The sequence below is a fragment of the Formica exsecta genome, unplaced genomic scaffold (genome assembly GCF_003651465.1).
Source record: "Formica exsecta isolate Colony F162 unplaced genomic scaffold, ASM365146v1 scaffold138, whole genome shotgun sequence".
NCBI classification, from domain to species: domain Eukaryota; kingdom Metazoa; phylum Arthropoda; class Insecta; order Hymenoptera; family Formicidae; genus Formica; species Formica exsecta.
The window spans coordinates 546,223-572,473 of record NW_021848711.1 but is presented as its reverse complement, the minus strand read 5'-3'; the positions used below and the strand labels follow the sequence as shown (position 1 = coordinate 572,473).

General features: G+C 37.2%; 1 protein-coding gene across 1 annotated transcript in view; it reads right to left on the bottom strand.

Moving 5' to 3' along the window:
- LOC115245988 (Down syndrome cell adhesion molecule-like protein Dscam2) overlaps positions 1 to 26,251 on the bottom strand; it is a 144,146-nt gene that overhangs the window by 116,629 nt on the left and 1,266 nt on the right. Inside the window, exon 2 of the mRNA XM_029824531.1 lies at positions 7,062 to 7,154. Coding sequence (XP_029680391.1) covers positions 7,062 to 7,119 — 58 coding nt within the window. The 5' untranslated portion in view covers positions 7,120 to 7,154. The remainder of the gene's footprint in view (positions 1 to 7,061; positions 7,155 to 26,251) is intronic.

Here is a 26,251-nt window from a genome sequence, read left to right as displayed (position 1 = left end):
CTGATATTCGCGCTGCGATATAAAACTGCGAAATGTATTCCCCGCCTTCGAATAAATCGAGTAAATCGGCAATCATGTAAAGTGAAATAAATCTCACGTATAAAAGTACATATCTCCGATATACATCAATTTGTTTTCTCTAAATTGCCTTTAACAAAATATTTAGTCTCATAACTGCTGGTACAATTGATAAGGAGATGACCTTAGATAAAAAAATTAAATCAAGAATATATAGAATAAAATTTTTTCATACAAGATTTCGTTTTAGAAAAAAACAAAAACATTTTTGAATATTTGTGAGATTCGCATGCACTTAAATTAGAGAACACCCTGTATATAAAAGGCAGCTTATATCATGATATATTCTACAGCATATGTATTTAGGTCGTTCAAGATTTACGAGTACTACACCGCCCCGAAGTAGAAAATATAATTTACCTTACGAGACTTCACCTTACGCATGATAACGAGGGTCCGACGCGGGGGCGTAGGCGCCGTTCGTTCGATAACAGATACGAAGGCGCTATTACATTCGCAAGTAAAGAGCTTGTGGGTGTTAGGAAATAAGAGTAAAGAAACGGCGGGAGGGTGGAGCGAGATAAAAACCCGAGGAGAGAACGCTCTCGCACGGTGAGATTCTCACGCGCTGGCGTAGTTGCATATTTACGCGAAAGAAAATCGAGGCTCTCTGCTTCGCCGCGATATTTATAGCGCCCGGGATTCGCTATCAGATAGATTACTTTCTCCCGGGATGGACGTCGATCTCGATCACGCATTGGTCGAGCGGAAATCACAACTGTCGTTTCCAAAATGTCACTGCTCTTTCGTCATCGCGTTCGACTTCTTTTTTTACTTATGGCCATCGAGTTTTGCTACACAAACGAATCATAACATGTTCTTTCTTTTTTTAATACGAAGTAAATCCATTTTTCTTTTAAAAATAATTATTTTCTTCAGTTTAATGCGCGCGATGCAAGATAGTAGTTTATATCTAAAAAGAGCCGATAAAACTTCTCACCGAATTGGAGAAATAAAAAAATAACCGAATAATATAATTGGGTTACAGAGCGCGCAATTGTGATAACTGTCATAAATTAATTAAAATAATATCCAAAATGCATACCGTAATATAGCTCCGATATTATTTAATATTAATTAAATTTCGCGAAAAACGAGGAAAAACGATACATTAGCCGGAAAATTACTGGCGCATATATTCAACGACCTAATTTATGATTTTCACCTCTCGCGAAAGATGCTATCGCGCCCGTTTAGTCAGCTACATTCGCGATTTCCCTTCCGTAATTACGCGCGGTGCGACATTGCGTAAAATTAATATCCGGGACGCGGATAATATCATCGATCGAGGCCTCGCGTGGTCGGATGGAACGAACAATTTCGAGGGCTAGGGTTAATATCTGGCGCGAGTTATCGATCAATCTCCCGTCGTGATCCTCTCCTCTCTTTGACGAAGGATTTCCATGGAGCCTTTATATCCGCAAGGAATCCCAATAAGTTTTTCATCGAGGCTCCAATCCAATCGCCGCGACTCTCTGATTCTATCTTGGCCGCGTGGAAAGTGCCTTTTTCCCACGAGGCCGGTGGTCGATGCGGTTCTTTAAACGCGAGAAGTGAGCACGTACACGTACACATTCACACGTATACGCGCGCACAAAGACACGTACGCGTTGATAAATAAGTAACGTGGTGAATTCTCTCTCGAGCCGAAGGTTCAATGGACCGCTACCATCGCGGGTAACTGCCCCCTCAATTTCACCGTGCGATTAATAACGTTGAAAGCACGGATCTCTAGCCGGCTAAAAAAACCTGGTCGATTCGTTTTAACACCTTAAAGCCGCCGTTGCGACTTACACTTCCTTACTTTAAGATTATTTATTTCGAATAATTTCATTCGAAATATACTTCGTCATCTATAATTTTAGCTATTTTATATTTTTGTAATATATTTTTATTATATTTTTCAGCTATTTTATATATAAGAGCATATTATTTAAAAAGATAAAACATTCACTTTTTATATTTAATGTTTTAGTAATTAAAATATTTAATATTTTAGCGATATTTGTAGATATTGACAATTACAGCATTGCGATAATTGATAAAATTCGTTAAAGAAAAATTGATTGTCAATTTGTGTGATTGTCCAGTCGTGATATAAATCGACTAGCCTCCTGTATATTTTTAATCTCATTAGAATAAAGTGGAATAAATATTATTATGAATGCTTGATAAATTGTCGTAAAAAACACGTATTGATTAATCTTTCATTATTTCCAATAAACGTTGAAATAATTGCATTGCGTGCATAAAGAGTTCTTACTTCGTTATGTTAGGCAATCAGTCGTACCGCATTAAAATTGAGTAATGAAAAGAGAAAGAAAGAGAAAGAGAATTGAATTCTAATAATTATTAAACATTAACCGCGCATTATCTGTTAATGATATTTGCAAACATCGTGTTTATAAATATTATATGTCGCAGAAAGTTAAATATCAATGCTGCAAAAAATAAGTCAGTCATTCTTTAATTGTTTTTGCACGTACCTCCGTGTCAAAAATTTAAACATGACTTCCTTGCACTCCTCTGATTTATATTTCGCTTGCTTCTTTTACCTAATTATTTAGATTATACGCTGTAATTTTATAATTGATATTCTCTATAATAAAATATTTAATAAACATACGTCATATAACGGGGAAAATTTCTGCGATCTAGAAATAATATTATCAACATCATTTAATCCTATATATATCACAAATTCATTTTTCATCTGAGTATATTAATTTTGATATAAAGCAATAACAAAAATACCAAATGCTGATCAAAGTCGGCGGTTCTCAAGCGTCAAAATGCAAGTGGTTGAAGGTCTAAACTTTAGCAAAGAAATCTCCGCATCGCCGTTGTACTCCGAATAACATTCCACATCGAGACGATGCTGTGCGAATCGTTATTGCTCGTTTCGGGCATCGATCGGGACTCGTAGTATGCTCGCGAGGGGAATCCCAATAAGTCTCCTTCCCGTTCATCCCTGTGGTATCGAAGACGCCGATACGGACACTCTGCTTGGCATCGGAAGGAGCGCTCTCTCGCTATCTCAAAATGACCAGAAGGGAAAAAAAGGAAGAAGCGAGAATGAATCGACGTGAGTGGGTGCCGAATGCTGAAGTAGAACGTAATGTTCTTTACGCGCGTGGATCAAACCCGGTTCAACGTATAAACGACGGCCGATAAATAAATAACGCGGGGGTGAAAGGGGCTGCTATCCCGGTCGGCGGTTGAGCGGCAATAAAGAAAAGTAACGCTGGGACACCCGCGTGAAAGAGAATCAATTCGATTCGTCTTACCACCTGTCTCTTTCTCTCTTTCTATCCTTCTCTCGCTCTCTCTGTCTAACCACCCCGTGTCTTTTCCCTCACTTCCCATTCCACATCCACGGCAAGTCTCATGCCGCCTCACGGTGGTCGTTTCTTTCCAACCCCTCGACCTTCTTTCCAACCCTCCTTCTCTCGCAGCGCAACAAGTGCGCCCCGAATCGCATCTTTAAGAAAGCGGTCTCGTACTTCCACCCCTCCCCTCCCCTCTCACCCGGTCTCACCCGGTTTTCACCACCTTCGCCTGCTCGCTTCCAACCCTGGCTCGAGTCACACCCCGCCTAACACCCGCCGTTTCAGCCGAGCGTTTTCCTTCTCGTCTTTTTCCCCGTCTTCTCCAGCCTTGTTCGTTCCCCCTTTCTCACTTTCAGCTATTTCTCACCCATCCCCCTTTCTCTGGCCAGGCCGCAACTATCTTCCAAATCACTCCGCACTTTCTCTGTCTCTTGTCTTTCCGTTCTCCATCTGTCGCTCTCTCGTTTTTCCTATTATTCTTTTCTCGGAGATGGCTCACGCGTATCCGAACGGTTGCCAACCACTCTCTTCAACGCTTTTCCCGTCGGTGTTCGCCCTTTTCCCTTCTCATCCCGCTGACTCTCTCCGTCATATCTTGTCATCTCTTGTTTTTCATATTCTTCACCCGATGGTACGTTTCGCGCATACGTGCAGGAAATGAAAAGATGTAGCGAACGGACTCGGCGAGCGAGACTGACAAAGATTATACTGAAAGATAGACTTCGCGGCTCGACCAACACAAATTTGAGGCGCCGATTCGTGAACTTTCCTGGCCACAAAGCGACATAATGCAAGATCTCTAAAGAATAAAATGATTATCTGCTGTGCTATCGTTAGAGTAATTAATATAATCAGAACATCATCATTTATTTCAATTTCACAAAAAAAAATAAGTTTATTTGCAATTTAAAATTTACCTTCAATCATGAAATTACTGCATGTTAACTTTATCTAATATTAGTTATAAAATTTTCTGTCAAATATTTTTCCTCCAAAGTTTTTTATTTCTTTGCGACAATATTTCTCTCTTTTATTACAGCCACTTTTTAAATTATTTTTTTTTTTAATTTTCCAGATACTGATGCTTAAATCCGCATTTAATACTGCGAAATAAAACGTTGGATTTAGAAGCTGCCGATAGGCGGGAAATTTAACGAATACCGGTGCGCTACAAGTTATTACGCAGACATCTGCGACCCTGTCGAACGCGACGTTGGATCATCATTCGTTGAAACACGTTGAATTTATTGGGGATTTAATGCCGCTCGGGACGTTTATAGGAGCGCAATAAATAAACTCGAGCGCGCTGTTACGAGTGACAGCAACGTTACCGGAGGCCGAAGAGCGTTGCGCATAGGGAACATTGTATTCCAAAACCCGGCGCAAAAATGCCAGCCCGATGCAACCGACTGCCATTTTCCCTGACATAATTGCAACGCGCTGCGATTAATTAAAAAGATCAAACAGTCACTTCACTGAAAATAAATCTTCTGGTATATAATATTTTTTTTAATACTATAAGTTTGTCTCTGTGCATATATATTATATATTTATGTACAATATAATATACAATTATATAAAATATTGGAGACAAATTAACGAGATGTTAAATATTTGAAATCTAAAACGAGTAACCATTACCAAATTATATAATAAAAAAAGACACGATATAACTTTATCAGCTATTAACTTATCTTGGCAAGATTACAAGAAATTCATAAGAGAGTTCTCGACTTTATATCCCGATTTAAAAGCGAGCGTAACATCCAAGAAAGCACGTTGACACATCGTCGTCTTCGATCCCGAGGACGCGTAACTTCTCGAGAACGGCACGCCGTCATGATGATCGACGAAGCTCCCGAACGGATGTCCCGGTTTAACGATCGGGAAATTCGACGAAAAGGAAAGTTATTAATGACCAAAGTTGGACGAACGTCGGGAACGGCGGGTGAGCGCGCGCGACGGGTTGGAACTCGCTCGATTACAAAGCTCGCAGGGGCGAGAGTAGGATTACAAATTGCGCCCAAAAGTTGCCCCGCTCTAGAGCGGAATAATGGATCCCGAAATAAACGAAACTGCCGGCAGGGGCAATAATTTAAGCGGATTCCATGCCACACTGTGGCTCACGATTTCGTCACGCGGTTTCGAGCCGAGCTCGACGTCGAGTCGAGCGAGCGAGGCTGCGAAGTGGCAGGAAATCAATCGGACACCCCGGGACACTTCGAGGCCCCGTAAAACGAGAGAATACGTATCCATTCTCGTTACGAGAAGGAGAGAGAGAGAGAGAGAGAGAGAGAGAGAGAGAGAAGCGGGATTGTGTATTTGGAAAGTAACGAATACGGCTATAGCGCCTGTAAAACGAAACTCTGTTTCGCGGTTGCAAAAATCGAATAAAAAATACAATTAGCTTGTATAAACCAAGATTTTCGCGAAACTGCGGCGATTCGCAACGCAAGGTAATCATTCGCGTTCCAGTTGCAACATATGGAATATTTTATGAATGTATTAATACTAATATTACGGTTATTTATGGATTTTCATGGAATTTTGATTTAAAATTGATATTATATAACAGAATATTATAAAACAAAATTGTATATAAACACACACACTGTAGTAATGTAAACATAAATTATATAGATCATTAAATTTTTCCTTGCTACGGAAAAAAATCTTAGAAATTTTTACTCTATCAAATCGCATCTCTTCTCGCTCCGTAATAATTTCTAATTCGTATCATTTACAATTGCGCTTAACAAGCGGGGATGTGATAATAACATTTCATAAATAAATGCATCTGGAAATTTTCTCTCGCACTATTCGTCTAATATTTTGCATAATGTTTCACGTTTATCTCTTTCTCTTTCTTTCTTTCTCGCTCCGGTAAGAGAAGGAGAAGCTTTTGTGCAATCATAAATTAGTCGAATCTCGTTACGGAATGCAAAAAGTGCATCGCGAATGCATCTGAATTGTAGAACAGGAGCTCGCTTGTAATAGATCGGCGAATTTTGCGCGCGAAAGCAGCCGTATGTGCGGGTTACATCTGACACGCGCAGTAAGCGATACACTGTTACATAACATTGTTAAATTCTACGTGTGACCTGAAATAGTTGCGTCACGTACGAGAGAGTCTATCGTACGAGAGAATCGTAATCCCCGATGCGAAGCCCGTATTACGACGGTGGGATCATGTCAATTGCATTATTTCCTTTTTCCTTTTATTTTATAAGATAAGCGCTTCTCGTAGAAGTGATAACAATAATTCAAGTACATAGTAATTTTATTCGAGCTACTTTCGTCGATTGATAATGTGAATTATCAGTAAGTTACACTATGTGTAACGTCGTGTCTACCTCACACAACGTATATATAACGCAATAGAATCCATATTAATTATTATCGCGAGAATTATTACAGTCTTTCCGCTACTCTCATTTCGAGGATTCATTAAATCCAGGCATCGAGCCCCGAAACTCGAGCGATTTAAAGCCGATGAAATTGATTTTTAAAGAGCACGGCCGAATTAGCATCGTAACGAGAACGCGGACGCGAGATGGGATCATTTGCATGGGCACAGCCCACCGTCCTTGGATTCGTCCTGAAACCAAGGGCTACCTATATTGACGGCGTAGCCTCTCTCGTGTTCTTACTTACCGCGAACAAGGATGAGGATGCTGAACAGCAGCGCGGTGCTGAACGGCCAACCGGCCATCCTGGCGTGGAGCGTTACGTCGATTCAGCTTCCTCCTGAAACAATACAAGCGTGCCCAATCAATCAACCTATTCCGCTATACCAGAGCCAACTCCGATCCCTGCCTCTCCTGCCTCTCTCTCTCTCTCTCTCTTTCTCTCTCTGCAACCCTTCATCTCTCAGCGCAAACCCGTTGTCTGTCCCACGTCCTCATCGTTCGGGCCTCGTCCCACCTTTCGATTTCACCCCCAAACCTCCCGCCCCTTTCCTGGCAGACTGCCCGTTCCACGTCCAACCTTGCCGATCCCCTTTCCTCTTCACCGTTCAACCCCGTTCCGCTTACACGCCAATCCCCTACGCCCCGTATCGACATTTTTTTTTCTCTCTCTCGAATCCATGCCTGGAGGGAGGCTTGTCCGTTCAATGAAAGCCCTCCCAGACGGTGCGCGTCGAGCGACGTACATAATCGTGAAACATGCGATGCGTGCCACTGGCTTGGGTATCGGAAATGCCACCCTCTTGCATTTATTTGCGCGTTTTTTTTTGCCGTTCGACGCAAGCCGCGGAAGTCCTCAACCTCATCGAGGTCCTTGAACAGCCCTCGCAGGATAATTCTAGGAGATATTTGGCATATTTGAGATATTAAACATGATTGGTTTAATATGAAGCAAGCAAGTAAAATAAAAAAGTGTCAATTTCGAAGTTGATTCCAAGATTCCTTAAAAGCGCTTATAATTATTCGGAAATAATTAAAAAATATATATATAGGTTTCATCAATCTTAGAAAAAAAAAGAGATTTTAAATGTATTATAAGTGACAACGTAAAAAGATGGACTCGATATACGATATATTGATATCGTCAAAAAAGAATATCAATCTGTGATTCACAAAAGTGCGAGTTGTTCGATGTTAAATTATTGATCATTGTAACTAGGTAACGTCTTTTTCGCAGAGATAAAATGTCCACGTATTTTTTATCACGTTCTTACAAATTTCGTTCAAAGGGGCCAAATCTGGAGCATTCGATTCGCTTCACGGTGCAGTTACATCGTGGCATAGCAAAAGGGTGACCTACACAGCCCTTATGCATTTCGCGTACATACATGAGTGATCTGCAATAGTGTGCTGCTTTTACCTGCGTTCATCTCTCGCTACTTCTTCGTTGAATATTTTTTAAGCTTCTGCTCGTGAAGAGGATATAAAGAAATACACTTGCATTCCACTGAGAACAGGAGGGAGAAATTTACAAAGTAATTACAAAGTAATGTTTTATGTGTGTGTTATACATACACACATATACAAAGCGTCCTATTTTAATTAAAACAAACTCTTCTATTTTAAAAATTTTGAGAATATATCGTTCTTAAAAAAAATGTTTCAGACAAAACGAAAGCAATTCTGCCGCGCTCACAATTAAGTTTACAGATAAGATCGAATATCCATTGTACCATTTTCTAGCGATGAGACGCGCAAACCGAGTAGAAAAGACGAACGAAGAAACAGACAAGGAAAATCGATCGACCGAATTGGACTTAATAATACACAATGACTGGTGACCTGATTTTCAAGAAAAATGTTGAAGCTGTCAAAGATATTTGAACTGAAGTGCTCTTAAAACGAGATATGTCAGTGTTCAGAAAAAAATAGTCTATCTGTGTAGAGATTGTCCAATAAATTAATATAATTATAATTTAATTTAATTTAGTTTGTACCTATAGTTATATGACCAATCAAAAGTAGACTGCAGTTCTAAAAAACCTAGTATCAACGAAATATTCTTTATGCATTTCTTTATTAATATTTTGGTTTATTTTAAGAAAAAACCTATTTTTGCAATCAACACTGCAACCACATCAATTCCCGCAATTAATATCTGCAGGTCAATTATATTATTTATGGAAAAATTATTTTAATCTCGTAAAGCATTCTGCTGTCCGAGCAGATTAGTTTAATTTATGTCAGCAAATTGTTAACCATCGCTCATTTTGACAAATCTGTTTTCGAGGACTATTACTCTCATATCGCTTTTACGAAGAAAGACAAGATAATTTGTATATAAAAGGAAATATGAATTTTTACGTCGAGAGAGAGAAGAATAATATATAATTTATCAGAATTTCTATCATAATACACACGAAATTAGAAATTTATTACTTTAGCTCATCATTTCAATAGTTTTCACAAAATTCTTATAAAATTTTCCATTTTACAATTTCTTTAAACTGAGAATTGAACTGAAAATTCGGTACGTTTTTCCTCAAGACTCTAAATTGTATTTTAGAGATTCCAAAATTCTAAGTATACTCATCGCCACAGAAAGCGTCGTAGCGTTCTATACCTTTCGTGGCGCAAGACACAAAACTAATTAACACATTATGGTTTCCGTAATCGCGTAATGTAATATTAAACGTAACGTTGTGGCGATGCTTATGTTTGAAGATATGATAACGCGGATAGAGGGGAAATTAGATGCACGTGCTCAAATGCGAGAGAGGTCGTGCATAATTCACATAGCAGCGGCGCAAAACGTAGGGAATAAAACGACACCACGTAAATTCGCTTTCCTAAATCACTTGTCCGGGGAGAATATTCCATAAGGATTAACCTTAGGTGTGCGATGAATCAAATTGTGCGGTGGCGAGCACGTCGAACGAATAATCGCGAAAATATCGACTGCTTGGTGTGTTTCGAATCGCCTCCGACCTCACGAATCTCCTTTGCAAGATTATTCGCGTGAATAATACAGTATTTTCGAGCGATACGAGCCATACACAAGAGCCAGATGCAGATTTCGTTTTCGTAAACCGTGGCAGATTTGTTTTAAACTTTCGAAATATTGTCGCAAGATTATATTTATACTCTAGCTCGCGATGTACGTCGTTAATATATTATATTATTAATGCATAATATTGTATATGCATTATATTGAAAACTGAAATATAAAAAAGATCATTATATATATATATGGATTATGTCGTAAATAATGTATAGTTAATACTATAAATGTAACAGTGTAATATAATTAATTATAAATTTAATTCAAATATTTAAAATTTAATATAAATATAAAATAGAATAAAATAAAAAATTTACAATCTCGAAATAGAAATAAATTCAATAGTTGAAATAAAAGGAAAAAAACATACAAAAAATATCGTAGAATTCTCAATTTCGGTCTAATTATTTTCGCACCTCCGTGCCACGGATACGGATCGTTAGTCCGCGTTATTAGCAGAGATTTTTTTACAGGCTGGCCGCGTTTTAAACCGCGTTCAAAGGTCTCGACACATCGCGCGAGCGCACAGGGCGTATTCATTCGCCACCGCTGCTACGGAATTAATGCCGGCCGGCTTAATGGAAGGGAGAAAACAATAGAGAACACGCGTCGACGACGACAACGGAAAAAGCCGGCAACGGCGATGGCAACCATAGCGATGGATTTCACCCCATCATCCTGACGTCACCATCATCATCGCCGACATCAAGAATACGTTCTTCTGTTCGAATGCGAACTGTCTCCGCGATTATTCTTATTCCCGACTGCTCTCGCACTCCTCATCCTTGCTTCTTCCTCGTCTCATCGCGTTTATTCATTCATCCACAACCTCTCTTTGCGTCGATGATTTTTTTTCTCTCTCTGTTCTATCATCGTTCTTAGATTTCTTACGTATGTACGACGTGGATCGCAAAATTGCAAAGATTATAACAGTCGCTACATTATTTGTCTTCGAGAACACCGCAGTCCGAAGATAAATAATGAGGAACTTTATTGTCGAGTTGGATAAATCAATAATACAGGTCCAATAGTAATAAGTCAATTTTCAGGAGATGTAATAAATAATTACTTAGACATAACGTACAGTTTAAAATTATTTTATCTTTAATCAAGAGGAATTAATATAATTGGAATAAGATATCCAGATTTTTCATTCGCATGAAATACTTTAGCAGACAAGAGAACAAAATATTTGACTTTTAAATAAAATGTTAATACACCTCTTAAATATATACTCGTGCAGTCTCGTTCATGAGATATAATTTTCTTATTCTTTTCATATCTGTAGTATAATATATGTATATAAAATCTACAGTATGGCGTCAGTATATTCTGATATTCAAGATTACACACATAAACAGACAAGATACATAAACGCAAGAAATTTCAGACCATAATCCATCGTTCTTAGATTTCTTACGTATGTACGACGTGGATCGCAAAATTGCAAAGATTATAACAGTCGCTACATTATTTGTCTTCGAGAACACCGCAGTCCGAAGATAAATAATGAGGAACTTTATTGTCGAGTTGGATAAATCAATAATACAGGTCCAATAGTAATAAGTCAATTTTCAGGAGATGTAATAAATAATTACTTAGACATAACGTACAGTTTAAAATTATTTTATCTTTAATCAAGAGGAATTAATATAATTGGAATAAGATATCCAGATTTTTCATTCGCATGAAATACTTTAGCAGACAAGAGAACAAAATATTTGACTTTTAAATAAAATGTTAATACACCTCTTAAATATATACTCGTGCAGTCTCGTTCATGAGATATAATTTTCTTATTCTTTTCATATCTGTAGTATAATATATGTATATAAAATCTACAGTATGGCGTCAGTATATTCTGATATTCAAGATTACACACATAAACAGACAAGATACATAAACGCAAGAAATTTCAGACCATAATTATTATCCGCGGCATAATATGACTTTCTTCATTAATTTCACCGGCAACGTTGCATGCAAAGGTGGAAAGAACATTTTGAGAAATTATTGTTGACGGGATCTTAATTCATCAGCCGGGGATATGAACAAGCAAAAATTCCATGACGTCGGCGAAACGTGTAGAACTTTCGCGGGGCACCAGCTGCTGCCGCGCGAGAATTCTGTTGTCCCGTTTCTCTCATATTCTCGTCGCTCGTATACGTAACATAAACGGTGTGCACTAAGACCCCCGGTATAGTAATTCCACATTTCATTCCGCGTGTCAGGAAAATTTCTGCTATATCTCGCGAGCTATAAATCTTGCAACGTTCGCGGTCCGCGAAGGGATATTAATTAACGCGCGAATCATATATGCGTGAGAACACATTATTAAATATTCTCATATACACCAGGGCACGGTAGATATACTAAAGTAATTATCTAAAGAGTGAGAGAGAAATGCTAGAATTGTTATTCCATACGGAATTAATCGTAAATGCGTGAATTAAACGAATGGCCACTATAAAATCGCGATTAAATGACCGTGTGCGGTAACGAACAACCGACTAAATATTTGTTATTTATTGTTGTTGTTATCTGCGTAATGGCAAATTATTAATACGTAATTCTCTCTCTCTCTCGATCAAGTCTATGCAACTAATCGATACGTGCTATGATGATGATTAATTGATTTTCCAATCACTTCCACTCTTACGAATTAAGAATAATTCGATAAAAAAATTGATTATCAAAATAAGATATAATTATCAAAATAATTTAATTATCAAAATAAGAAAACGTGCATTATTTAAATTTTACCTCAATTTGGCAAAAAAATGAAAAAAACGCGTTTGCAATTTTTAAAACGTTACATATATCAATGCAAAATTATTAATTTTCAGAGTTTTATACGCAATATATATAGAATTATAAGATTATCAATTCCGTAAAAGAATTACGGTTCAATCCCGATTTTGTTTTTAAATTTTCCATAGGAACATATCGCATACACGAATGTCAATTTCGTTCACAAGCCCCGAATTCGAATTATCTCGCGCGTTTACACGCGTGCACGCGAGACGCGCTTGTCTCTCGACGAAAAATTTCTATTATCCTCCGGGAATTTTCATCCGACGGCGTGCACTTCCCCGCGCGAGCTATTTTCTGTTTCGTGATACTCCCTTTTTTTCCCCGGCCGAGAGCCGCTTTGACCGCGTTCCTGGACCGAGGAAAAATAAAATATCGGCGACGACGCGGCTATTCTCCCGCAACCGCTAGCGTCGAGAACTGACCCGTTATTTATAGAGAATTGAAATTCGGAGACCGCGACGTGTTCCCAGGAATTTCATTAAAATTATAGCTTAGATATTGGAACGCGTGAACCGGCAGCGATCGCGCGTGAAGGATCGTTTATGAAACGCGAGACGACTACCGTGCATATGCCTCTCGTGAATATACAGAGTGCAGCTTAAAAATATGATCTGTCAATAAAACACTATCTATTATTGTACTTCCCGTACTGGGAATTTGCAACGGCAAATTTCTCAAAATATATCTGGTGACGTGATGGAGCAAATCGAAATTCTAATTAGCGCCAAAAAAAAAACTACAGAAAATGTCTAATCGTGTTTCTTTCTTTTTCTTTTCTTTTTTGGACTGTTTAAAGTTGATGAAATTATTTCAATCTCTCTCAGTTTCCAAGCGCAAGAGAAATAATATTATATATAGTTAACACAACGTCCGTTGTAAAATATTTCCCTTAGTTAATCTTCCCTTACATCAGATTTGCGATAATAATCGTACTAACGTCATATACTAACGTTTACATTCCGCATATCGCATTACGTTCATATCCTGATTTATATCGCATTTACATTCTGCGTACACCTGATTTTGACTGACGAGCGCGTGCTCCTCCAGGCTACGTGAAATATTTAACCATTTATTTGGCCACAGTCAGTCTCGTGGCAGCAAAAGTTGCGGCCACTGTTAGTTTCATCGGATATGTGCATTACTCTTGGCGCGAAATGAGATAGCGAAAAGGGGAATGATGGTTGCTTCGTATTAGTCGCGAGCTCGAGTTTTCGTCGACAAGAAGATGATGGATTGCCCGGAGCGATGGAGCGACAACGCGCAAATTTAAAATGCGAGGAGAAACTTAGCAACGCGTTATATGTCGCTTATGATCGAGTGCTCCTCCTCGAAACGGGCCTTCAATGTTTCACTCAATATTGCGCGTGACAAATGAGAAATTCATGCTCTGATATAACAAACCTTCCAAATTTTTAACGTAATTTAATTATTACGTTAATAAAAATTTTTTAAACTCGCTATTATAAGAGAGTAGCTTAACGTATGAATTTTAATTTAAATATAAATAATGATTTTCGTCGTGTACATATTAATTAATTCATAATATTAGAAGAAAATATCTTCTCTCTAGCTAATATTAAAGATGCTTTTCTCTGTAATATAGAATATAACATGTATAATAATACAGATTTTATAATTAGCTTACGTAAATTTATTGACTCATATTTCATATTAAAAAGAAATTTAATCCTGCAACATAGAAGGGTGCCCAAAAATAATCATAAATTATATTAGTCGTATACAAATGATTCGCTTTTATTCGAACAAAAATATAAATAAATAGATAAAAAGAGATAAATGAATTTTATTATTGGGGAAAAAAGCATGATAAAAGGGCTTCTATATCTTCCCTAATTTGTTCAATTTATTTCAGATAGCTTCTATTATTTACGAGCTCTTTCTTCCTAATTTTCGCTATAATCGTGTTTCACGCCCTAAATAGATCAACCTGTATACGTGCTCGCGTCTAAGAAGATGAGGGAAGGCTTGCTTGCGTCTTTACGGCGGCAAAAAATATATTTTTGCAATAGCTAGAGAAAAAAAAGAGAAAGAGAGAGAAAGAGGGAAAAAGAAAGAGAGAGACTGAGATTACCGGCGATAGTAAAAGCGACGAGGCTCCCCGCGGCCATTCACGAGAAATCCGCACCGTCTCACTTTATCGCCTTCGTCGTCGGACCGTCCTGAAAATACGGAAATGTTGCCGTGTATCCTCGGGGAATCGCAGTTTCGCAGCCGGTTTCGTAGTCGATCATAGAAAGGGCATACGGGACCATTGTGCCTGGGAAAATTCGCCCCGCGAATCACGTTTTAAACGTTTTGTCGAGAAGTTATACGTTCGTCCAACGCGGACATCCTATATAGATATTCCCGTATGTCAATCAGACACGAAAATGTCTCGCAGATTTTGAGCCCCGGATTATTTTGACACAATAAAAATGAAAATCTGAAAATAATATTAAGCATAAATTGATTACTCTCTTCTAAAGCATTCCGTTTTGTTCATAAATAATTAATATTATTGCCACTTGTATATAGCCATTTGATGTAGCATTAGCGAAAGGATTTGCGATTCTTATTGAGTCTCATGGAGATTAAACGGAGAAGTGCCAAACTTTCGCGATCCCTTAATGCGCTTTTTAAAGGTCGTATTGAAATAGTTGGAGACCGAACGTACACCCCTTGTAATTCAATCGATTTGAAAAAGTATCGGTTGAAAGTTTTGCGCGGAAAGGACCAAAGTTCTGCAAAAATTGCATTTCGGCCACTCCATCGGGAGTTCTCGCTTTTATTGACTCCACTCAAGAAAGTAAAGAAAAAAAAAAAGAAAAGAAAAAAAGAACAAGAAAAAGGAATACAAAATCTCGTTGTACTCGTAAATTGCTTTTCGACTTTATCAGGGTTCTTTTTTTATTAATATCCGAGAAAAGGAACATCGCACGCGAGAGAATTGCAAAAGTCGGAGAAACTTGCATATGGCATAGTACGCTGATATCTTCGACATAACCATACACATAAAAGATGGAGCGGATAAAAAGATAAGATACTTCTCTCCCAGACTTGCCAGATATTTTACTACAAAGTTTGCAGTATGTAAAGTTCTCGTAAGCGTTGAGAGATTCAATTTTTAATTTGAAATATTAACATTATTTTAACAATATTTATAAAATTACAATACACACACATACATAACATATAATATATAATATTCAAGTTTAAATTTTAGACAAAAGACAGAAATTTCTCTCTTGCATTGTAAGCAACAGATGTCGTCTCCTCTGTTATTTGCAAGCATTTCCCGATAAGAAATCGCATACTGATGTCTCTCGCAATAGCAATCTTGTATTTCCGAGGCCTCTCTGTATTCAAATTACGTAAACGAAATACATTGCGACGGCACCTTTTTATGCCTCGTTTCGAGTAGAAAAGTCCGGTATGGTCATAGTTTTCAGAATTATTTATAACTTTCGATCTCTCTATCTCTCTTTCGAGTCCCACGAGACGCGTGCAAGAGTAAAGTTTCGAAACTGTTCGCGACTATTCGATGTCTGTAAGTGCGCAATGCAGAACATGCGGGTGAATATATACATGAGAATAGACCGTTCGGTTTATTCAAGAATGCTGGTTATGTCCGGGGCCGTTTCAGAGTCCTCAAGAGGATCTCGAAGCATTCTTAGAGTTTTCACATTATATCGTGTCAGAAATATTAAAATAATCACGAGAAACTTTAATAATAATTTTTATTCATTAAAAAGAGAGAGAGAGAGAAGAATATATTATTCAATATATTTTTCAAAAAGCTAAAGATTATAATCATGTTTTCTAACAAAAATCAAATCCAAATTTTTCAAAATATTTCTTATTGATTTCTTTTTTTAATATTAATTATTTTTATTGATTTAAAAAGAATATTAATTCGTACAAATTGCGTTATATCTAATAAATATAAAAAATTTGGACGATATTGACTTTTACACTTAATAAAATAAAGCGTTCAATTAAAATTCTATTAATTTCGATTGTACCATATTTTTTTTTCGTGTATTTTTAATCAGTAAATATTGTCTCAGCTCACAATATCTTCTCGTAAGCGTTATTCGCAGTTAAAACGGCCCCGGTGTTGAATTTTCCGAGAAAAAGAGAGACGAGACGTGAACAGAAGAGAACATACATCGCGCAGCAAAAATATGAGTGAGTGGCGACACGGAAAGCAGGCGCCAATAAAAGGTATCGACGTATGCTCCACGGCCATCAACATCGCAGAACGAAAAATTCATTCCACCGACTCTGACAACGGAAGACTGGGGATCCCGGTATCGGAACTTGCCTGTCGAACGAATATTATCGTATATCAGGGGCGAGTAAATATTTATAATGATAAGGACGCGAATCGTTAGAGAAACTTGTTTGAGTTTTCCAACTTCAAATTAATAAATTAAAAATCTCGACGTGTTTTAATAACTCTTTTTTTCTGCAACGCGAAAATTGCAAAAAAATATATATGCATATCGGAAATTAAAAACGAATAATTTGAACAAAAATACGGCTAAAAATAGAACGGTTGGAAGATATTTCGTTCATAATAAAAAAAAATAATATTTTACATTTTTATCATATTTTATAATATTTTTCATTACACGATATAATCGCAAATTTACTTTTTTATTCTTCGTACGATTAAAGTCGCTATGAATTACAGCAGACATCAAGTCGAAGAGATTCAAATTTTCGAGGCGTCGCAAATTTCCTTTTTTCACTCATTGCATACGAAAACATGATGATCCATTGTCAGAGAAAATCGTGCGATCCTCGACGCATGATAGCTCATGAGATAGAAGGACTGTAAAGCAGGGAGAAGAGGACGGAGATAGTGCAATAACGTCGGCGCGTTAATGCTCGTGGAAATAATGTATCGGCCGTGGTAGAGTAAATTTTACCTACTACTACCTGGTCGATATGGCGTAAATATGCGTGAAGAGTAGGAGGAGTGGCGGTTCGCGTGCATGTCTACGGAGAATGGCGTGTGCGTGTGTATCTTAATATGCGTGTAACATGCGCGAGTAGTATGCGACCGGAGTGGGGGGGGGGGAAGAGAGGCTGCAGGGATGCGTGGTGTAATGGCCTGCTACCGAGGGTGCATTAAGGCGGTTTATGTACGCGAGATGGATGCCGGGGTTACTTTTAACCCGACTCGAATGCCGCTCGCATTGAATACAGTGGCAAAATGGCCTGGTAGGGGAGTTCGATAATCGACGCACGGCATTGAAAGCCGAAGAGGAATTTACGAGTTCCGAGTTTTAATGCGAGATTAATTACGAGATCGAGAAGTTTGAAATAAAATGGTAAGATTTTTGTCTCGCAATATCTGTATTAATGCTCGATGATTTTGAATATTGAGTTTATTTTTACGGAAATTGGGATAGAAATTTCTCAATCTTTTAATCCTTTGTTATTGATTGCAATTAATCTCGAATTATTTCTTGATTTTTTAAAAATTCTAATTTTTGGAGAAACATAATTCTCTCTCTTAACAATTATAATTTTTTTTTTCTACTATTGAAGTATGATGTACGGAAAACAATCGACGTTATTAATCAGGTCTATTTTTTCCATCGTAATTATACGAAAAATTCATAAGAATAATTGCATCTAACAATATATCTATAAGAGTGCAATTATCACGTTTACATAGCTACCTGACGGCGGCATTGTACTTTCGAATCGCTCCCATTCTATATTCATGAGATTCCTCGTCTGTTTTTCAAGCCAGCTTCCTATATAACTTCGTGGAAAATATTCGCAATCACCTTCGTGATCAAAGTCAGTAAACGTTATCCTACAACAGTTGTCGAGCTTAAAATTCTCAATACTTTAAAAAGAGAATATAATATTATCGAAATTTACGTTCATCGAAATTGCATTTTCCTGTCGTCCACTCTCGCGCAATTATTTTATTTAACATTTTTAAATAATTATCGTATTTCGCAATTTTTCCGTAATGTACGAGCCATACGAGAGAAATTTACTCGTTTACAGCGAAAATACATTATTATTCACGATTAATTCGCTCGTATTTTCGGTCTGACGTACAAGCTCGCGCAACGCGCGCGGACACACACACATACACACACGTAAACGTAGAAATGCGTTTGCGCCAATCGATTGCCGAGTTTCAGAACGCACGCTCATTGTCGGTACAATTACGAGTGAGCGCAATATACGGTTTCAAAGGTAGATATTGCGTTTCAAAGTGACTATGCAGCGCGTCCAGATATTACAACAAATGGTAACGCGTTAATTAATGCACGCGGTGCCTTTTGGCATGAAGAAAGAGCGAAGAACGAGGTAGACAGCAGGGGGAAATAACGTCATTAAAATTGTAATTAACGTATGGTAATTGCAATCGATGCGCGGCCCCTCGTGGCTCGTTTTCGTCGATGCGTTTCGCGCACGAAGATGGGGGAGGATGCGAGAAAAGAGCTTTCTCGAGCAAGTTTCCAAAGTCCGGAAGGAGAGCTGCCAATGCTCGGAGAGAATCGCGAGAGAGAATCGCGAGAGAGAGAGAGAGAAAGAGAGAGAGAGAGAGAGAGAGTGGAACCTTTCTATTAAATCGTTAAAGCGCTTTTGTTGCGAGCGACGGCACAATGGGCAAAACACGGATAAGGGACGATGAATGGCGGAGATGTCATTTGCAGAGAGCGATGATGCACTCTCACGGTAGGTGCATTAAGGCGGTTTATGCACGCGAAGCGAGAGGAGCATCTACTCTCGCGGGTTGTACCGTTTCTCGTCGTGCAACCGCGCGAGACGGGTAATAAAGGTAGTAAAACGCGTTTAAATCAATAATCATGTTAGAGACGCAACGCTTACGCGCTCCGTGATATTTCTCTACGACAAAAGTTACCCATTGTAATACCCATTGTAGGTATGTGTAAAGGAAATAATTAAGGAAATTACTTTTGGATTATACTAATATTATATAATTCTAAAGTAATATCACAAAGTAATCAAATAATTATAGTATATATTTTGACGATTATTCGTTCCTATCGTACCTAATATATCTTATTGTTAATAAAAAAAGATTTGTTTTAAATTTTATCCTATATAAATATTTAAAAAAAAAAAAAAAAAAAAAAAATAGATTTAAGAAGAAAACCTAGTTGTTATTCATGACCGAAACTCGAAAAAACAAATATACGAAAACGATGAGAATGTTCGGGTAGAAGATATTTAAGTCGTAATTAGGTCTCTGGAGTTTTCCAAAAGTAAAGAAACTTTGTTAGAGTATGATTCCCAGAAGAAAAGTTTGAGTGAAAATATATTTCTCTTTCCTGATTTATTTTTAATACATGTTTCTACAGAGATCTACACAGATATATTGCTATGTGTCAATCTTTAGATAACATCTTTCTCTCCTTTTTCTCTATATAATTTATATCTTTATTTAAGTCAGAGCGAGAGAGAGAGAGAGAGAGAAATAATAAATATTCTATGATAAAATATATAATATTCGAGAGGAAACCCAATACTAATTAGCGCTAATTAAAATGATACTTTCATCTTGTCTGCATCAGTTATAAATAGAAACTTCATACGTAGCAATATAATCCAACAAAGTATCACTAAGCTGGCTTTAAATAATCCGCACTGACGCAATTCAGCTTTAAGTTCTTGTAACAGTTACGTAACAAGGTAAAAGAGATAGGAGCTAGGTATTTTAACAAATTTTAAATACGAATGCATATCCACGCGCGCGACAAGCGAATGTGAATTATCTCCGGAAGCTTATCACACGACGAGTTCACGTCGAATTCGTATGCACGGATCGCGCTGTCACAGCACTAAAGAATTATCGCCGTCTCCTTCGTCGAACGATAAATCACATATCGAAAGAACGTTATCGTGCACGCGCGCGCATCGTGTATGAATCCGTATTTCCGAGACATAAAGATCTACTCCGATATAGCTGCTGGGGATTATTCTAATTTATATCGGCGTGAATTAAAGGATTACGTTATAAACGTGCTGAATTATAGAGTCGGGTATATGACCGATCGATCCGATGTGCCGGTGCTGGTAACGTTCGCATTGAACATCTGATCGCATGACCCTACGCAATCCTCCGCTCGCACTTGGCCGGGATTAACCCCGTTTGTTTTGCATTGATTTTTTTAATCATTAAAAAAAAATATTTAAATATTTCTATCTTTTATTATTTTTAATATTATTATCCACATCTCTTCATATCTTTTAAATCTTTTTCACGATTTATTTCTATATGGCTATAGATATTATATTTTACGCAAAATATTTTTGGATATCCTTCGATGATGTTAACTGACTTGAAGCATAATTTCATGGGATGGGGATAAGCAAAATTAAATAATCTCAAAATTACGGGTTCGCATACAAATGAAAGATAAGAAGGTATAATGTCAATGCGTGATGAAAAAATGGTTAAATACGGCATGAGATGAGCGTTTTCTATCGAGAGAGTTTTGTTCTCTTCCTCAAAAATGGGCATATATTAAAAGCGAATTAAATCCTCAGAATCGCGTGCCTGTATGTAATTAATGTAAAGCGAATACGTAATCCTAGAGTTATGTAAACATAAATCCCTGCAGAGACGATCGTTATTACATGACTGACGTCGACTAATTTTGCAGGAATGTAGCAAAAATATATTTTCTCTTCTAATTTTCAGCTTACATGTCAATAATAATTGATCGATTGACTGAATAAAACTGGCTTTAAAATTTTACACTACGTATATTCATTCCAATCCTTTTCACCTGTAAACTCTTGTTGATGAGTTTAAACTCAACATACATTTTTAATTAACAATATTTTGATTTAATTATTTTTTGCAACATTTTAAATTTAACGATTTATTATAATTGAGCCTCAAAAGTTAAATTAGAGATTTTAATTTATTTTATTTCTCCTTAGAGTTCGAGTTTTAATACGGAAATATAAATGGCTATCACGGTACCAGTTTTCTTCAAAAATTCTTTCAAAGTAAAATCAACCGCAAATTCATTAGAGAATACACTATGAAAATTAAAAGATGAAGACTTTAGGGCATTCTAAATATTATCACTGAATGTTGAAGCTTTACCTATTAAAACTTCTTTATTTTATCAATCTTTTTTAACTCCAGTATCCAGTTGAGCCAGAGCATTTTTATTAAGCAAGTATCGATTCGAAATTAATTCCAACTAATCCCCGCCTGTGAAAAGAGACTTTATCAGTTCGCTCAATACAAACGCTTTTTGTCAAATCCGGAAATTAGGTCGCGAAATGATGTAAACGCGCTTTCATGATATATTTCCGGCATGAGCAGCGATGTTACACGCGGCGCGTATGAAAAACGCGACATACGCGTTCTCCTTTTTACACGGACCCCAATTCAAACACGCTAGTTATGTAATACATACATGGAATTCACCCCGGGCTCGGTCCATGCAAGCAACAAAACGCGCGTCCCGTAAAATTCCACGTACGACTTATATTCTAATAAACTATGCGTTTGACATATCCATGCTCTTTTTAAAATATTCTCTCTCTTTCTTTCTTCTTTTGTCTGTCTCACCTCGAGGATGTAACATTGATCCGCACCGTCTAGTCTATTCTCGGCGAATCTCTCGTCCGTTTGCGCGCGCGCTTCTCTTTTAATCTGTGAGACAAATCACTCTCGTCTATTAGTAGATATTAATAGGTATTCTGTCACAAACATGTTTTTCATTGATTTGCCCGTTAACTAACTCACCGGTAATTACGTGCACGTGCAGTATTTTTAAAAAACAAATTAAAGAAAGAAGTTCGAGCTTCCTACAAACTTTTTCTAATTCACCCCTTCGTGTAAAATGTCAGATCTTTAAATAACTTAACTCTAAAAATATATGATTTATATTTTTTTTAATGTAAATAAAGAATTTTTGAATTACTAAAAGATAGATATATACAGATATATCCTAAAACTATAGTTAAGTTATTTAAATATATAAAATATTACACACACACATTTAATTTCCATTTTATTTTTATTTAACTATCCGTTTTATTTGTCAATCACGGTGCAATATTCAGTGATCTGCACTTAGATTTCAAGATAATTTCTCGAATTATTCATATTGTCGTTTTTGAAAGAGAGAGAGAGAGAGAGAGAAAGATCCGTAGAAACTTTTCGTAGTAAGATTTAACGGAAGCGGATGCGGATGAATCTAGCGAAACAAGAGGAAACGGAAACGAGCCGAAAAAAGAGAGAGAGAGAGAGAGAGAGAGAGAGAGCGAGTTTTGCCACTTCTTACAGGGTAGGGGGACAGTGAAAAAGAGCCACGAGAAAATTCTTTCTTCGAGTGGCTGGTTAAGAAGTTTTATGAGTCACCGACATCCGTGGAATGCTGAAAGGTCAATCAATTTTTCGCGATCCTTCCATTCGATATCTTTCGCGATTCATTTGTCACCCTTGTTGAATTCTCTTGACTATTATGGATTTGATCGGAACGAGATGAAAGAGAACGGCCGTGTTCAACATTGGTTACGTACTTATATATCTCTGATTAAGATCTTTCGTATCGAAGGGGATATTTTAGCGCGAACGGAAGCGTTTTATCGGGATGATCGCGAATCGTCGGGATAGGAGGAAGGATGAGTTTACGCGTATTCGAAATTGAAATCGATACGTCGAAGTCGTTTCGGATCTTCATTTCCCGGGAGAAGAGCTGCTTAAGAAATTTTTCCCTTTCGCAACAAAAAGGAGAATTCGGTCAATCCGTCGATAATGTTCTCGAATAAAATGCGCCGTGAGATTCTCTGACGTTCGCTGTGTTAAATGAAACTGATTTCTACGTCGTGAATAGAGACGAGATCGCAAAGTTTCAATGCGCAACGTATCTCTGTCGATCGATCTCAAAAGAATTTATCTGGATAAAATCTATGTAAAGCGTTGAATCATTTTTAATGAAATTTATTTTTTCAAAGAGCTTTATTTCATTCTTATTCATCTAAATTAATTAAATCTTTTCGTTCGATACTTTCATTCACACAAATTCGAATTAATCAATTTCCTGCGGATGATAATTGAGACAAGAATTAAAAGAGATAAAATGCCGACGCTCGCGATATTTCTGGTATCGCGTAGAAGCGCAGTCCAGGTATAATAAGCGTGAATCACGAGACCGTCAATCATGGAAAATGCTGAAGCAGTTAAAGCAATTAACGCAGCGGCCGCCATCGCGGCCTCTAATTTTTTCACCGCTAAAAACAACCGACGGAATCCCTTTCGAGCGCCCGAAATTCGATTTCCTTGCGCGAAGCCGCATCGCACGGGCCGTAAAATGTTATTTCCGCGTTCGTGCGAATCATTCGCGCGTCTCTTTTCGAGTCGAATTCGCGTTTAATGAAAAAATACTTGGAACGCCTGCGTAAAGCTATATATCTCAATAACAGCGATAAACAAAGAATACTTTACGGGTTTTACGAGCGGGAATCGACGCGTGTCGTTACACTGTAACGTTACAGTGAAACTGTCAAGCGTTCAGCGAAAAATTCGGTGAATTACGCGAATTTCAGTGACATGTGCGAAATGTGCAACTGACATGTATTTTCGTCAACATATGATATTTTCGAGAAAAATTTCTGAAAGCTCTAATTACTATTGTCAAATAGCATGAATAACGATTAAATAAGAATTAAATTAAAATTCTCCTCGTTATATTTTATAATAAAAATCGACGTTTATATCTAAAAAAAAACACATAATTTTGTTAAAAAAATTAATATTATCGTAAAAAAAAATTAATCTTTTCATAAAAAAATTAATATTTTCGTAAAAAAGAATTAAAGATCCTAAAATCTCTAAAAATACTATAATAGTCTACAGTACAGCAGTAGCTTGGTATTTTACATGATGTTTTTAGTATTTATTTGCGCACTTGATCTGCTTTTACCGGGACGAAAAAGTGGAAAAAATGGAGAGCGATTTCACTTCGACTTTAGCTCGAGTTCATTGTTGTGTAAACTGAAATTAATATAGCGGCGTATAGTTTCTACAACAGTACCATATCACTTAATGAAACTATGACTTTTGTTTTTATTTCAATTCGTCGTGAAACTAAAAGCCCAACATCTTGTATTAAATAATGAAACCATTTAACATATATACACTGAGAATTACGAAGTTGTAAAATTTGTTATTGGAATATTACAACTTTTCCTATCAAAACTCAACTAATATAACGACACGCACTATACAATTTCTGATACACTTCTATTTATATTGAAAAGCAAAATACATTTATCCGTATAAAAATAGAGGTAAAAATGGAAAAAGCGGACTCTCGAAGACGAGATTCATCAACGGACGTTTTCACGAACAATATGATTTATTCAGCCAGCAACTCCTTTTTGAATTGTTATAATAGTAATTATATAATTAATATAAATGTTTATATATATTAATTCTCTATATTTCTCTTGATTATAATATCGTGATAATGTGTAATATCAAACATGCGCTATCAATGTATTTCTGTTCAGGAAAACAGTCATTCCAATAATAAAGCCTTAGACTCAGATGAAATATTTAAACTGGATTATTGAATTTGCTCCAGTTTTTGACGCATCAAACAGACTGCAAATTCGCACGAGTCTATTTTCGCATGTGTATGTTTTATCCAAACATTTGGGACAAGAACAGAGGGCCAACAAAGATCTCACCGGGCGTAAACCCCAGGGTGATTCCACAAGATACGCTCTTTTGACGGTAAATCACCGGCAAGGTGCCAAAAACATTGGCAACGGTTGTAAAAGTGTGCGGAAATTCGAGCATGCAGTCCGAAAATATAATTCCGAATGTGAAATACATATATATGCGATGCCTGTAATAAATTAAAAAATCTATATAAAAATCTTTTAAATTCATAGACTATATGAACTGTGTGAATAATTTTTGCACAATTTACTAAAACACAAATTAATATTTTTTTTTTCGATTTACCACGTATACTATAAGAGGAAAAATCTTAAAGATAATTATTTTTCTCTCATTCAAACTATATGATCGATATATGTGACATAAATCGTGAATAGAGCCAGACGGAATAATAAAAATTATCGAATAACCATCGCGCGAGACAGAGTTGATAGAAAGAAGAGAAAATTGGGAGCGATAGCGAGCGCTGCCTCTGACATTAATTAATCATCCGCGGAGAGTGGTCGAGTTACTCGAGTCTGATGAATTATCGCCACCTGAGGAACCAGCCTCGGCGATATACGACCCGCCATATCTACCTACGATAATTCTCTTACGCAAGGAGCGGCAATACGCTAACGATATTCGTCCGCATGACGTTATTAATGCGCGGCGCGCAAAGTGCAAGCGTTTAATTCACGTATCAGAGCGCGACGAGATCTACAGTCGTTTTTTTCAAAGCGCGAGACTGCACCCTTCATCTCTTTGCCGGTGAGATACGGTTGATTAGTCAACATGATAACGAGAAAGGGAGACGTTGGGTCAGAGCTATGAACACGGAACGCTCGCACGGAAGGTATGATGA